The 15,056-nt window shown below is 37.8% G+C and overlaps 1 protein-coding gene across 1 annotated transcript; it reads left to right on the top strand.

Annotated features, from left to right (window-relative positions):
* The first annotated feature begins 4,744 nt into the window (after positions 1–4,744).
* LOC139117316 (synaptic vesicle glycoprotein 2C-like) lies at positions 4,745–13,765 on the top strand. The gene is made up of 10 exons (XM_070680326.1): positions 4,745–5,220; positions 6,102–6,282; positions 6,859–7,010; positions 7,536–7,669; positions 8,213–8,302; positions 8,850–8,942; positions 9,753–9,841; positions 10,449–10,954; positions 11,805–11,964; positions 13,088–13,765. Exons 1-10 carry the CDS (start codon positions 4,785–4,787, stop codon positions 13,269–13,271), a joined length of 2,025 nt encoding a protein of 674 aa, XP_070536427.1. The 5' UTR covers positions 4,745–4,784; the 3' UTR covers positions 13,272–13,765.
* The last annotated feature ends 1,291 nt before the right edge of the window (positions 13,766–15,056 follow it).

Raw genomic sequence — 15,056 nt, forward strand, 5'->3', positions numbered from 1 at the left:
CCAGTGTACGTACTCAGACAGGCCCCAGCCCGAATAATCGCAGCGAGGCTGGCCACAGGGAAAAGAGTAATCTTGTTTTTTAATGTTGTGTTTGCCGTACGGTTGTTTACTTTGTTATTGGTAATAAAATTGAAGAACACTAGTATTTTCTGTTGTTGATTCGTTTGTACCATTAACCTTCTAAATAACTGTCACGAGAAATAACAATAATAGAGCTCGAGCTTCCAAGGCTTTGAGTTGTCAACAAGATAGTAGAGTACAGTGCCAGTGTCCGTGTGTATCTAGGAAAGAATTGAAGTGGCATGGTAAACTATAATTCTGTATTTCGGATATGGCCAAAGGTAAAACAACATTTTTGTTCCCAAGGTCGATGACCGGCATTCATACTCTATCAGTGCAACATAAAGTAGAATCTTTTACCATTGACAACCAACAGGTTGAAATAGTATCATCATTTCCATATCTAGGAGCCATTGTAGACCAGAAGTTAAGTTTCAAAGAGAATGCAGAAAAAATTATAATAAAGTTCACCAACGGATATTTATTCTTAGGAAGCTAAAGAGTTTCAATGTTAACGGTCACATCCTTGTTTCTATGTATCACAGTGCTCTATTGAAAGCATTCTATCTTTCAACATTGTCACATGGTTTGGTCATATCTCTGTTAAAGAGAGAATGCGACTAATGAAAATTGTAAACATGTGTAGTCGACTTGTCGGGACAAAGTTAAAAGATGTTGGAGAAATGTACACTCCTGCCCTTCGTTTATCCCTTCTTGATGATAAATCTCACCCATTAAATGACAAGTTTCAATATCTGCCTCCGGGACGCCGTCTACTTGTGCCCAGGGCTACGATGAATCTTTTCAAGAAGTCATTTATACCGTCAGCAGTTGCTGTTTTAAATATGAATATGTCTGATTCAGTCCGAAGAACCAGAGCAAACACCATTATTAGTAGGAACTTTTAATCTAGCGCTGTGTTTGTCTGTAACTATTGTATTGTATTGTATTGTATTGTATTGTATTGTATTGTATTGTATTGTATTGTATTGTATTGTATTGTATTGTATTGTATTGTATTGTGTTGTGTTGTGTTGTATTGTGTTGTGTTGTGTTGTATTGTGTTGTGTTGTCCGTATTTGGTAGTTTTATGGATGTCCTGATGTTTAAAGATAATTTTCCCCGTTTTTATGGACAATAAAGTACATCTACTCTACTCATATGGCGATTACCAAGTTTCCATCCACAGGCGACAACCGACAACATACTCTATCAATGCCCTGAACTAAAACAGTATTGACTTAAGTCGATTATAACCGACAGAGACCATTGCATCGCTGATAACATAAACCTGGGCAAATAATTTATCATTGTGGACGGCTGCACTACGTATACCGCCATCCTTCACTGATCTTAGTAGCACGCCATCCCTTGTGTAATTAATTACACCTCTCCAGTTTCATGAAATTCAATTAATATCTGTAAAGCTACGGGTATCAATAGAAAAGTAGACTTTATCCTTTACATACTCAACTTCAGCCATGTTAATTTCACAATAATTTTATTCACGATCCCCTAAAAGGTACCAATACAGAAAGAGATTCAATGAATGGATTTACGAACAGTTCTTTACTTCCCATGCTACAACGTGGAACAGTGGCATTTTCATTGATAATTGAGTCCGGCTTATTAAATGGGTTGTTCTCAGTAGTGCACTTGATCGTACAGAAAACTTTTACAATTCTTTTATTGCCCGGCTGCGTCACTTGCCAGTGTCAGTAGTGTCATGAAATCTACCACCATTTTAATATTCAAATTGAATATTCGTCAGTTTGTATAACCTGATGTAGGGAGATTTTCACTGACAATTAACTGGGAGACAGAGACACAAGGGTAATTTCCCACTCGATGTTGCTGCCGAGCTCTGATGGATAAGTAACCCTATGACCTTTGATGAAGGGATGAGTCAAGTGCATGGCATATTTCGTATCATAAACCTCAAGAGGTAGACTATCATTCAATAAAATTATGATTACTCAGATCGAGAAGTATCTGTCCCTCGAATTCTAAAACAATGCACTTGATGATACTTTTTGTGATATTCTGAACTACTCGGTTATTTGGGTGAACGATGCTATAAGGTCAAACGCCAGATCGAAGGTATCTGGAACATAAACGACTCCACTCTCTAACTTTGGACACCGTATGTGTAGTGTCTCACCTATCTGTGCCTGGCTTGGGTTATGAGCAACTACATGATGGGTCCTTTCTGCCTTAATTCCATATGGTTTTCGGCAGCTGAAGCTTGATAAAATTATCGAATTTACGGCATTGTCATTGCTGTACGGCATTATTAGTGGAGTAATACAGAGAAAAATACGACTGAAGGAGGAAAAAAATATAGAACTCCAGGGCGACGTGATTGAAAGTTTTTAAAATTTAAAGTTTGATGATGATTTAAGTTACTATGAAGCATCCTTTACAGAGGCCGACCAAAGTCTCGGTGGCCTGCAGATGGATAGGATAGGCAAAAGATGAAAGTTGTCCTGTTCCGATAACCCGGCCTACCCTATTTTTTAGACTGCGACCCTAAACTTTTTAGCAACGTAAACACGGAAGAAACAAAAAGACAGAAAACCCCCGTAAAATCACGTGTTCGTCACCTGATATTTGATTTTTGCTTGGGACGTCGACGTCTTTTATGTAATTAGTCCTTTAATATGTATGATACGCTTTTTCTGGAAATGTTGTGGTAAGTGTTAGATCGCCCTGAACCCCTGAAAAGTGCATATTTAAAAAAAAAATATTGGGGAAAAGAAAACCAGCCGACCTAACTACCCTATTTTGAAACCATGTTATTGGAAGAGCAAAATTTATTTTTTTAGTTTTAAGTGTTACAAATAGCGTTAACTTTTGATACAAATAGGGTTAGTATGACTTCTGTCAGAAAAGAAGATTTGTTTTGCATTTTAGACCAAAATTAGTGACTGATGCCCCAACCAAATTTTGGCATGTATCTGAAAAACATGATTACCTCTTAGATGGAGGCCTTTTATCCCTAGAAACCTGCACGCCGAAATTTTATCTAATGAGTAGTTTAAGAAAAAATGAGTTTCGACAAGGAAAAAACAAGGAAAATTGCCCCCGAACATACTAATATGTATACTTCATCAAGATTTCATCAAATACGGCCAAGTTTGTTTGAAATTTAGGTTTTGTTACAAATAGGGTTGATTGTTACAAATAGGGTTGACACGTCAACCCTATTTGTAACAATCAACCCAATTTGTAACAAAAGTTAACCCCATATAGGTTTAGTATGATTTCGGTCAGAAAACAAGATTTTTCACATTTTTGACCGAAAATGGTGCAAATTGCCCCGAAACAAACCTTTGGCATGTATTTGCACGACTTGATTATATCTTACGAGTAGGGCTCTTATCCCTAGGAACCTGCACAACGAAATTTAATCTCACGAGCATTTTCGGAAAAATGAGTTTCAACAAGGAAAACAAAGAAAATTGCCCCCGAACATACTAATATGTATATTTCATCAAGATTTCATCAAATACGGCCAAGTTTCTTTGAAATTTAGGTTTTGTTACAAATAGGGTTGATTGTTACAAATAGGGTTGACACGTCAACCCTATTTGTAACAATCAACCCAATTTGTAACAAAAGTTAACCCAATATAGGTTTAGTATGATTTCGGTCAGAAAACAAGATTTTTAACATTTTTGACCGAAATTGGTGAAAATTGCCCCGTAACAAACCTATCTGCACAACTCGATTATATCTTACGAGTAGGCTTCTTATACTAGGCAACCTGCACAACGTAAGTTAATCTAACGGCATTTTCGGAAAAAATGAGTTTCGACAAGGAAAACGAAGAATATTGCCCCAAAACATACTAGTATGTACATGTCATCAAGATTTCATCAAATACGGCCAAGTTTTGTAGAAAATTAGGTATTGTTTCAAGTTGGTTAAATTTTGTTACAAATAGGGTTGATTGTTACAAATAGGGTTGACACGTCAACCCTATTTGTAACAATCAACCCAATTTGTAACAAAAGTTAACCCCATATACGGTTTAGTATGATTTCGGTCAAAAAACAAGATTTTTAACATTTTTGACCGAAAATGGTGAAAATCGCCCCAAAACAAACCTTTGGCATGTATCTGCACGACTTGATTATATCTTACGAGTAGGGCTCTATCCCTAGGAACCTGCACAACGAAATTTAATCTCACGAGCATTTTCGGAAAAATGATTTCAACAAGGAAAACAAAGAAAATTGCCCGCGAACATACTAATATATATATTTCATCAAGATTTCATCAAATACGGCCAAGTTTCTTTGAAATTTAGGTTTTGTTACAAATAGGGTTGATTGTTACAAATAGGGTTGACATATGTCACCCCTATTTGTAACAATCAACCCAATTTGTAACAAAAGCAGTTTCGGAAAAATGAGTTTTGACAAGAAAAAAAAAGAAAATTGCCCTCAAACATACAAATATGCATATTTTATTAATATTTCAACATATACGGCAAAGTTTTTTTGAAAATTAAATTTGTTACAAATAGGGTTGATTGTTACAAATAGGGGTAATACACCCGCCAACCACACACACAACGAAGGGCAACTAGTACACAATGGTGAGATACATGTATTGATCATCATATCGATCGAAGGGTGGATTAAGTCAGTGTATTAGACGTCACCGAGTGTCCAATTGTGTACTTTCCCGTGTCCTTTTTCACCTGTTGAGTTAGCAAAATGGCCGAAGGTGGGGTGTCGGAGGATCTGCACCTTGTTACCAAGGGGTGCTATCAATCGCCCTACACCTACACCAGTACCGGCGACAATGACAGCGAAGTGGAGGTTGACCTCTCGGACCTGATACTCGAGAGGCGTTATCAGGGCCCCGTGGAAAAAGAGCCAGTGGAAAAACCACAAACCAACCGACCGATACAAAATGCCGCCGTTCGCCAGGAAGAAAAGAACGACGAGAAGCTGCGACGGGAAGTCGATCTCGCCAACGCCTACGAAACGGCGCTCTCCGAGGCGGGGTTCGGATGGTTTCAGTGGAAACTGAGTTCCATCATCGGCCTTGCTTTGGCAGCCGACGCAGTCGAGGTGTATTCTATGGGATATGTCATTCCAAGTGCCGAGAAGGATCTCTGCCTTGATGACATGCAAAAGGGCTGGCTGGGTGAGTGAATTGTTGATCGACTTCTATTTTGTGGTTTTCCTAATTGTACAGTGTAGTCATGCAAAGTCGCGTTTGACCTCTGGAAGCACCGTGAATTTTGTCATTCCACATCAACATTTACTGACAAAGTACTCTACATGCGTTACTTGTAGATCTCCGTCGTCGTCCCGTTTTTGACAATAAACAGTGCCTTTAATGTCATACTTGCTTTCTAGTTAAATTCAAATACTCAGTATTTCACGTTGCTTCAGCAACAGCCAATGTGATAACTAATTAACATATCATACAATTCCCGAAGAGATGATCGAAAATTGAAGCCCGGCTTCTGTTTGTGGAATTTAATTTTCGATTTCTATCAATGCCGAAAGTGTTGCTCTTTTTAAGGTCAGCTATATTGCCTAAAGGATCGACGAAATCTACTAATAGCTCCGACCATATGACTTTCAATTTCGACCAGGAGTAACGGGCTAATGACCTAACAGACTGTGAAACCTTAGCGTTCAACACGGCACAGTTAAACGTGATTTTAGTCATATTCTACACCCACAGTCTTTGAGATATTGGTAAATTAACAGCGCTTTCTTGCCTTTTGGAGAATAAATGCCCTATATTCTAAGTGTAACAAGCCGTATAAATTGCCCAAGAGTTAAAGGGAAACAGTCGTCGGGACTGCGCCTGTGCCAGTTTCTTGTTTACAAACAATGTATTTCGTGCACGATATCTAGGTGCACCGCATCATCATAGCTGCAACATTTAAATTATACGATGTAGATTATGACAGACATGTTCGTATGGGTCCAATACGACCTTTGAGCGCAATTTCGACGACTGTATCCCTTTAAATAAATCATCACAACATGGTTTTTTTCACATCTTGTCAGGAGGTATGGTGTTCCTCGGAATGTTGATAGGCGCCATCTTGTGGGGGAATTTGGCAGATGTCATGGGCCGTCGAAACACTCTCATTTGCTGCCTTGTTGTGAATGCGGCCTTCGCCTTTGGTTCATCGTTTGTGCAGACTTTTGGTATATTTGTCCTGTGTCGACTCGGAGCGGGTATCGGGTGAGTTATTTTATCAGACTCTAAACTTAACCGGTACATGGGCACGTAAGGTCATCTACGAAGAGAAATGTCAGGAAAGGTATATTCAAAAACACCTACTATTTCACAAAGTATATACTAGGCTGAAATAAACGTGCTGACGTGCGAGGTGGCCAATGTAATCTGAATTACGGGCATTGCTGCCAGCGAGCCAAACTTTACCCATGGATAAGTGCATTGACATTACAATTACATTATGTTTTTGATATTTCATATCATATCTAGAATATAAAAGCAGTGCCGCCAGGTAAACGCCGTGCTCGGCAAATGTTTACAGCGTTTGTGGCCCTTCTGTTCAACACGCGTCCGCCGTGATCACAGCTCAGCTATTTATCTCTTTTAAAATCTATCGTGATTTCAGAGAATTTGCATGTTTCATTGTGTTTTTGGTCGTTCAAAAGACATTACCTCAGAGGTTTCAGTTGTTCTCATCATAAACTAACTTATCTGGCAAAATGTTTTACTGTTGTGATTAAAATTACTAAAATACCATCGAAGTTGGCTGTCCTATGACGTCACACTTTATATACCTTACAGGATTGGCGGTTCGATTCCTATAAGCTGCAGTTACTACGGAGAGCTTGTTCCTAAAGAGGGGCGTGGGCGTCGCCTCAGTTGGCTACAATCATTCTATCTCTTCGGGAATCTCTTTGCTGCGGCGATGGGTCTGGCTATCATACCCGAAACAAGTAAGCGCTCTTCCGTCTTTTTTTGTCTCGCCAAACAGTAAACGTGTTGACGAATCACTTCCATAACTAGAAAAGGTCAACCATAGGATGTCGTTTTACCAGCTCAAAAAAGACTTGCAGTTGCCGGCTTTGATTTTCAACTCTGGTACGTTTACATATTTTGTGCATGTTTCGAACAAGAACAACAACAACCCTAAAAACCCCGTTGTTTGGAGCTGAATGTGCCTTATTCTGTGACCCAAAGTTTGTTTGCGATTGTTTTTGCGCGATGTTTGATGAAAGTGAACTTGGCAATGAACACTAAATGCAACGATTCCATGCTTCCCGTTTCTCTAAAGACTGCCTTTTAAATACACAAATATATTTGTTGTGATGGACTTCTTCGATTGAAAGTTTAATGCAGACCTACTGGTACCATGGCCATCATAAGAATGTCTACAATCTGCCGAAAGATTTGGCGGTCTTTGCCTTGAGGGCGCCCTAAAGTCCCCATCGCTCAACTGATAATGAACGCGTCTTTTGCAGATTTCACTCTAGAAGAGACTAAAGAGGAACAGTTTCACAGATGGAGGATATTTGTCATGGTTTGTTCAGTCCCATGTGTTCTTTCCGTCGTGTTTTTGACCTTCATGCCAGAAAGCCCAAGGTATCTGTTACACGTAAGTTGAAGTTTGTTAAATCCGAACAACGTTCAGTGATGCGGACTGATATATCGCTGACGTCAGTGCCCAACCAACCATTCAGCACGTCTTGTCTACTTTAATGAATGTAATTTTCTCCGCAACATGCAGTGCATTTTGTTTCCCTGTGAATATGGCAAGAAACTCAACAGAACTTACGTCTTTTTATTCATTGCCAGCACGTCTGACAGGAAAGACAGTCAAGCATGAACATATTATGAGTATAGGTGAAGATCTTGATACAACAATACATACATACACTATGTATGTATGTATGTATGTATGTATGTATGTATGTATGTATGTATGTATGTATGTATGTATGTATGTATATATATAGTATATATAATATATATATATATATATATATATATATATATATATATATATATATATATATGTATGCACTCAATTCAAAGTACATACACATGTCATGAATTTCGAATACAAATGTAAGTGTAATATATTTCAAATAAGGTATAGTTACTTTACAACTAATTATTTCTGTTAAATTCTTTGTAGATCGGTAAATGGCAAAGAGCAGTTGACATTCTCACAAACATTTACAAGGCTAATCACAAAGGATTAGGAGAAGAAGGTTTCAAGCGTAATGTAAGTTGAAAATTATGTTTTTTGCCGGTTAAAAAAGAAAGTAAAGCTTCGTTTTATCTTCTGGTGTCAAACCAGAGTTTACGATATATAACATGCTGAAGATACAATGACAGAATAAGTGATCATTGACTTGAAGACCTTCAGCACTAAATCGCCCGACATGGAGAGAATTTTAATGAAAACAGGCTCCTCATTGTGGTTTCAATATTTCCCATAATTTTAAAATAAATATGACTTATATAGACTGGAAACAAAACGCCCACCGCGTTTAGATATATATAATCATTTTTGCAGTTGAGAAGCCACGATCGCAAGAGTGTTTTAAGCCCCTAAAAAACTGATATATTTCTCTGTTATTTCGGCCTTGTAATATTTGTGACCAAATGTTAGCATGCTAACATTTGGTTTTTAACAACGGTTTTCAAACAATACATCCTACCAATAGTCTCTCTCTACAAAAAGTACATTGCATGTCCATTGGTTAAGCCTTCTGAAACGTTTGCCTCACCTTTACTGAGTCAATGTTTGTTCTTGATTACTTTTTCAGTGCACTGAAATTTACAAGTTTTCGTCACAGGTCAAGCCAGCAGAAAGTCTACGGGGAACTTGTCTCCAAAATGTTTGTAACAAATTTTGCGAGGTAATTATTGCATATTTCTGTTTTGGTTTTAACATAAGTGAGTAGGCCTACCATTTCGCAAACTATTACAGCGTTCACTTTATTTATGCGCTTGGAATTGTATTTTTGTTTGGAAATACTTTACGTCACAGCCTTCACTGTTTTGTCATAGCCACCGCTGTCATGTACACAAGTCTTCCCGAATTTTTGAGTAAATGTGACTTATTGAGACTGGAAACAAAACGCCCACCGTGTATAAATATATATTCATTTTTGCAGTCGAGAAGCCACGATCACAAAGAGTGCTTTAAGCCCCCCCCCCTCCCCAAAAAAAGATACATATCACTGTCATTTAAGCCTTTTAATATTTGTGACCAAATGTTAGCAGTGGATGAAAAAGTTTCCTGAAATAGATGAATGCGCATGGAATTGTATTTTTTGGAAATACTTTACGTCACAGCCTTCACTGTTACGTCATAGCCACAACTTTGTACTTACGAGCATTTAGAAGTCTGTTTATCTGATTGCAGTTGAAGATAATGCGATGGGGGAATTCTGATATGTGCAAAAGGGAAAAAGCAGCATCATTAATCCTTCTGAGGTTTGACAATCACAGATTTTAGATTTTGCAAATTTCGTGTAAAATAGTTGCAAGACTGGAGATAAGTCTAGAGATAGCTCGATTCTTGCAATTCCGTATAAACAAATTTCCCTCACACATGAATCAGCATGTTGTTATCTATCAAAGATCTTATATTCATAGGCCCCGCCTAGAATTTCGTAGTGATTAATGTGTTTGATTGATTTTGTTGATTTTCTCCATACCGACAGATATTCGAAACCTTCATGTGTATATTTCAAGCACCGTTCGTATGGATCACAACTGGTCTGATTATATGTTGGTTTACGACAGCGTTTGGGTGGGTATGTTTTGTAAATGCATGTAGGTAAAATAGATAAACAGGCAGATAGGGACCTTGCGATAAACAGATTGGTCAGATAACAATCGATGATAGAAACGCATAGGCAGGCACGGTGTAAGAAAGTAGTCGGAAAACCTTCGGTATTCAGGCATGTATGTACTTGTACTTACGTACTTACTTATGTAAGTAAGCAAGCGAGTGAGTAAGTTAGTAAGTATGTATGTATGTATGTATGTATGTATGTATGTATGTATGTATGTATGTATGTATGTTGGAATATAGACCATTAGAATTGTTGGTGTGCGCATGCACAGACAATTGTAATGGTAAACTATTGTTTGCACAAGTCTGTAATGCATAACTTTAATACAATCACGGTCCGTGATAGAGGGACCGTGATACAATGTTTGGTAATGTTAAACACATTTTCGTAATATCATATATTACATAAACGTTATATAGGCAATTTTTATTTCATGGAATGGAAATACGACGAAATTAAAAAAAAGGAAAAAACTTGTTACCTGAGGAGGAGAGCGCCCGCATGTGATACATAACAGTCAACTCAAATTATTGAGCCGATCTGTGCCTTATTTTTTTTCAGGGTGTATGGTTTGACTCTATGGTTTCCAGAGTACATCAAAAGACTTGAAATTGAACGTTATTATCAGCGCACTGAAACAATCAGTAACGACGTCATCACCAACATTTCCGTCACCGGTGAACTTGTGAACACGCACTACGTAAACATTACATTTGTGAACGCCACTTTCGAGGACGCCATCTTGCGGAATGTCAACTTTAACAGAACCGAATTCGTCAATGTCCTGTTCAAAGATACGCTCGCTTCCGGCACATACTTTTTCGACTGTGATTTTTACAATACAACATTCAACCACACTAACCTGTACAGCAACAAGTTTATCGATTCTAGTTTCGACCATTTGACTCAGTTTACTGATACTGTGCAGGGTTGCCAGCTTGATTTCAGCTTTGCATACAATCCGTCTGTCGTATACAGAGAAATTTTAGTGGCAACTCTTGGCGGGATACCGGGTGTCATCGTTTCTGCGCTTCTTATGGAGAGACTTGGGGCGAAGATAATATTCGGTAAGGTCTATGCACGACAAGCATTTAATACTTAACTATCTCAACAGTTTTAGTTTTAGTATCATCGTAAATGTTAATTTGCAGAGTTGATGAATGCGGGGGAAATTTTTATATTTTCTCCACAGAGGCCTCATCCAAATGAAAAAAAATGGGGAAAATACTAATTATGCAAAGTATATGGTATTAGTAACTTGTGATTTAGAAAATAATTTGCAGTATCAACAGAAGTTCTCGTTTAGGTTTTATACTTCAACAAGTACTGAACCACCAGGCAATCAAACGTTGTATGCTGATAGCATGGCATCATATGTATTAGGTCAAGACGTTGATAGGCACATTGGCACAAATCCTAAATGTGAATCATTTTTACTCTACAATGACATAAACCAGGAAAAAAAGCATAACATTTTCTGACAACTGAAAATGGCGATATAGGAATTTTGAAGTCACTTTCACCAATTCGTTAATCATAAACAATGTTTCACTCTATATCAAAAAGTTTGTTCTTGGATTGAAGTACGCATTTTTGAGTAGTACACCGAGGGATATGTAAGCCTTAATTGATTTCAATGACGACAGTTTTGCCCACAAGAGACACGCAAGCTTATAAGTTAATATCTTCATTATAACGTATAATTACGACGAAGGAGAGGAATCGACGGGGATTATTTTTACCCCGCTGGAAAGCAGTTCATATATTTGAAGAAATGGCGAACCCTTCCAGTGATATCATGAAACAGCAATCAATTCTTGTCAAACTCTCACGGCATCACTGACGTCAAAGACAGTTAGTTTTGTAATTGGTATGATCGATACTACTGATTCCAAACAACTGAATTTTTTCCTTCAGTTGCTTCAATGATAATGAGTTCAATCAGCGTGTTCTTCATTTGGTTGGTCGACGATGAGGTATCAGCAGTGGTGATGCTGGGAATAGTTCAATTGTTTGGTCAAGCAGAGTGGAACTCATTAGATGTAATGTCCGTGGTCTTTTACCCTACTGACAAAAGGTAAGTCGGTTGCTGGAGAATTGATATTTTACAATTTCATCTTTACAACATTGTTTCATGAGCCGTCTGACTCACTTGTCAGGAGATTAGGCTGGTGTGAATATACATCTACATGGGCTACACATCGCTGAGGACGCAGATGGTGGAATGACCGTCCTATGTTGGTTGCGATTGACAGATGTTGCATAACAATATGTTGCTACAGTTATGAATATTCACTTCCAAGGAGAGGAGTGATATATATCACATATATATCACATATATATCACATATATATATATATATCTCTCTCTCTCTCTCTCTTCTCTCTCTCTCTCTCTCTCTCTCTCTCTCTCTCTCTCTCTCTCTCTCTCTCTCTCTATATATATATATATATATATAAGAAAACACTCTTCACGCTTCTCTTCGATGCCTTGTAAACCGAGGGAAAGCTAGTCAACGTGAAAGCAGTAATGTTGTGTCTTGTTGATGAGACCATCCACGCTTCCCATATTATATGTAACAGCATACAGGCTATTCTAAGGATACATCTCTCTCTCTCTCTCTCTCTCTCTCTCTCTCTCTCTCTCTCTCTCTCTCTCTCTCTCTCTCTCTCTCTCTCTCTCTCTCTCTCTCTCTCTCTATATATACACACACACACACACACACACACACACACACACACACACACACACACACACACACATATATATATATATATATATATATATATATATATATATATATATATAGAGAGAGAGAGAGAGAGAGAGAGAGAGAGAGAGAGAGAGAGAGAGAGAGAGAGAGAGAGATGTATCCTTAGAATAGCCTGTATACTGTTACATAAACAGATGAGTATTATTTGTAAGGAAGTGTGCTTGATAGGAATGTGTTCTTTACTTGAAGATGTACGCCAGGAAAGCAAATGAATCTTTTCATACATTTTACCCGGGCATTTAAAAATTAAAGTAATGTAATTTTACCGAAGTACACATGAATTCAAGAGTGGTTATTTGCTATCTGTTCATAAGTTAAGTCTTCAACAGCTTATCTTTTTTTCCCAAGACGATATGTCAATGACTAATAATCATTAAAAACACTCTAATCGCTAATTTGTAACACGCATGTCACTTTCTCGTTTCAGAACATCCGCATTTGGCTTCTTGACAGCATTGGCAAGAGTAGGGGCTGTTCTGGGCAACGTAGCCTTTGGTCGCTTTCTCAGTGTCAGCAAAGCCATACCGATACTGATCGTTGCTGGTTTGTTTCTATTCGGAGGTGGAATGTCAGTGAAGCTGCCCAACACTCGGGGAATCATTCTCATGTGATCTTTTTTATCTTCGTCAAAATAATATGAAGTCTAATAAAGTGCAAATCTTATGAAAATGTACATTTGGGATTCAAGTTTTCAGGAAGAGTTGATTGAGCTGGAGTACATTGCCTTCCATTTACCAGTTCAAGAATTTAAATTAATCAAAGAGATACATGAATGCTTTCATTTATCAAAAATACAAATAAGCCTTATATAAGAGTTTGTATATTACGCTTTTGTCCATTATTAGTGCCAGAGGAAGGTATCTTAACGCAGAAAAGTTGTCAATCACAAGCGATGTTATAGGTAGCGGGTAGGACTATTTTTATATTTTTCAAACGAGTAAACATAGCAGTTTAGATGCTTGAATCGCGACAGTGTCCGAGGTCTTCAATCATACACTATTATCTTACACTATCACATTCACAACGCGAAAAATGCTGTTGTTGTCACTATGTACCATATCAAAATTAATATAAGCATGGTATTTTGATATCAGAAGAAAATTAACTGTCGTTTTGCAAGTTTTATTATAGGCTTTTACTTTGCTGGACTTTACACAATGTAAATTAGAAAGATTTCTTTGTACAGTTTATAGTTTTGAAAAAGTTCCTTCTAAATATCAGAGGGTAAATGATAAATTAAAGGAAACAATCTTCATGGGGCTAGGGAGGAGAGGAGGAATAGAACAAATGTAAAGATTGGCAAATATGATGCGTACACACTTGCTAACACCTTAACTGCCAATTTTTAAAAAAAAATGTTATATGCATTATCTCTTTTGATCCGGACATAGCCCTACCAGTACATGCATGTTGACATGGAAACGTGAAATATTATCTCAAACATAATCCCGTGTTAACTATTTCGCAGTGTTACTACTCCCAATCATGGCATGGAAAAATGGAACAAACAATACGAACCGACAGCTGTTAGGGCAGGGTTTCTTCTAGAGCAGTTAGACCAAGACCCATCATACAATATTATCCCAATCCAAACTCGAACTTTAGCCCAGACTTACACCGTGGGGGGGGGGGGAGTCAATGTCTAAATGGTAACCTTGCTCGCACCGTATGAGGAATTTGATTAACTAAAGGTGTGCTGCAACAATTATTTACGCCCTCCCGAAACCTTTCCCACCCGACACTTTACATAACCTTATCTCTAAATTCGACTGGCAAGTAGAAAAATTTCAGGTGATAACTGTCTAGAAGTTAGCCATTCTTAATACACTGCCGTCGGGTCAGCCGTTTAGAACAATAATTAAAACTCGAACCGAATACGCTTATGCTATCCCATATTCTGTAACCTCGCAATATAGAATGACAAATAATAGGTACTACTTATCTATGTTTTTACCGTTTTCCATTTTAAATAAATAAATCAGTAAAAAAAGTTGAGCAAATGGAGAATGAAGTTGTTTTTTGTCGCACTATTCGTTTGTCATTGCGATTGTAATTCTAGTTGACAATATCAAAAAGGCCAACATCTGAGACATAATTGTCAAAATGTGATGATTTCCCAAAGTTTTGTAGACAAATAAGTCCTGTAGGGTACCATAATAACTTCAAAATCAATGAAGAATGCGAAAGGATATGATTTGAATATCCAATCACGAGATATCATGAAGGTATGATACGTTGCTTTGAGGTAGACATATTCATATACCCTTGTCATGCTCAGTGACTTGTGGCGGCCATGTTGGTGCTTCGAGACCTCTACTTCTGGAGTTGGGGCGATTCATAAATGCTCGGCAGAATGTACTCGGCCGTTTTCTTAACCCTTACAGGACCTTTCATCC

Source organism: Ptychodera flava, chromosome 18 (assembly GCF_041260155.1).
Source record: "Ptychodera flava strain L36383 chromosome 18, AS_Pfla_20210202, whole genome shotgun sequence".
Lineage (NCBI taxonomy): Eukaryota > Metazoa > Hemichordata > Enteropneusta > Ptychoderidae > Ptychodera > Ptychodera flava.

Excerpts from the sequence above, each read along its gene's own strand:
- LOC139117316 (XM_070680326.1), top strand. The coding sequence starts at position 4,785 with ATGGCCGAAGGTGGGGTGTCGGAGGATCTGCACCTTGTTACCAAGGGG. Across the intron at positions 6,283-6,858 it reads CGACTCGGAGCGGGTATCGG|GATTGGCGGTTCGATTCCTA; the intron begins GTGAGTTATTTT and ends TATACCTTACAG. Across the intron at positions 9,842-10,448 it reads TGGTTTACGACAGCGTTTGG|GGTGTATGGTTTGACTCTAT; the intron begins GTGGGTATGTTT and ends ATTTTTTTTCAG.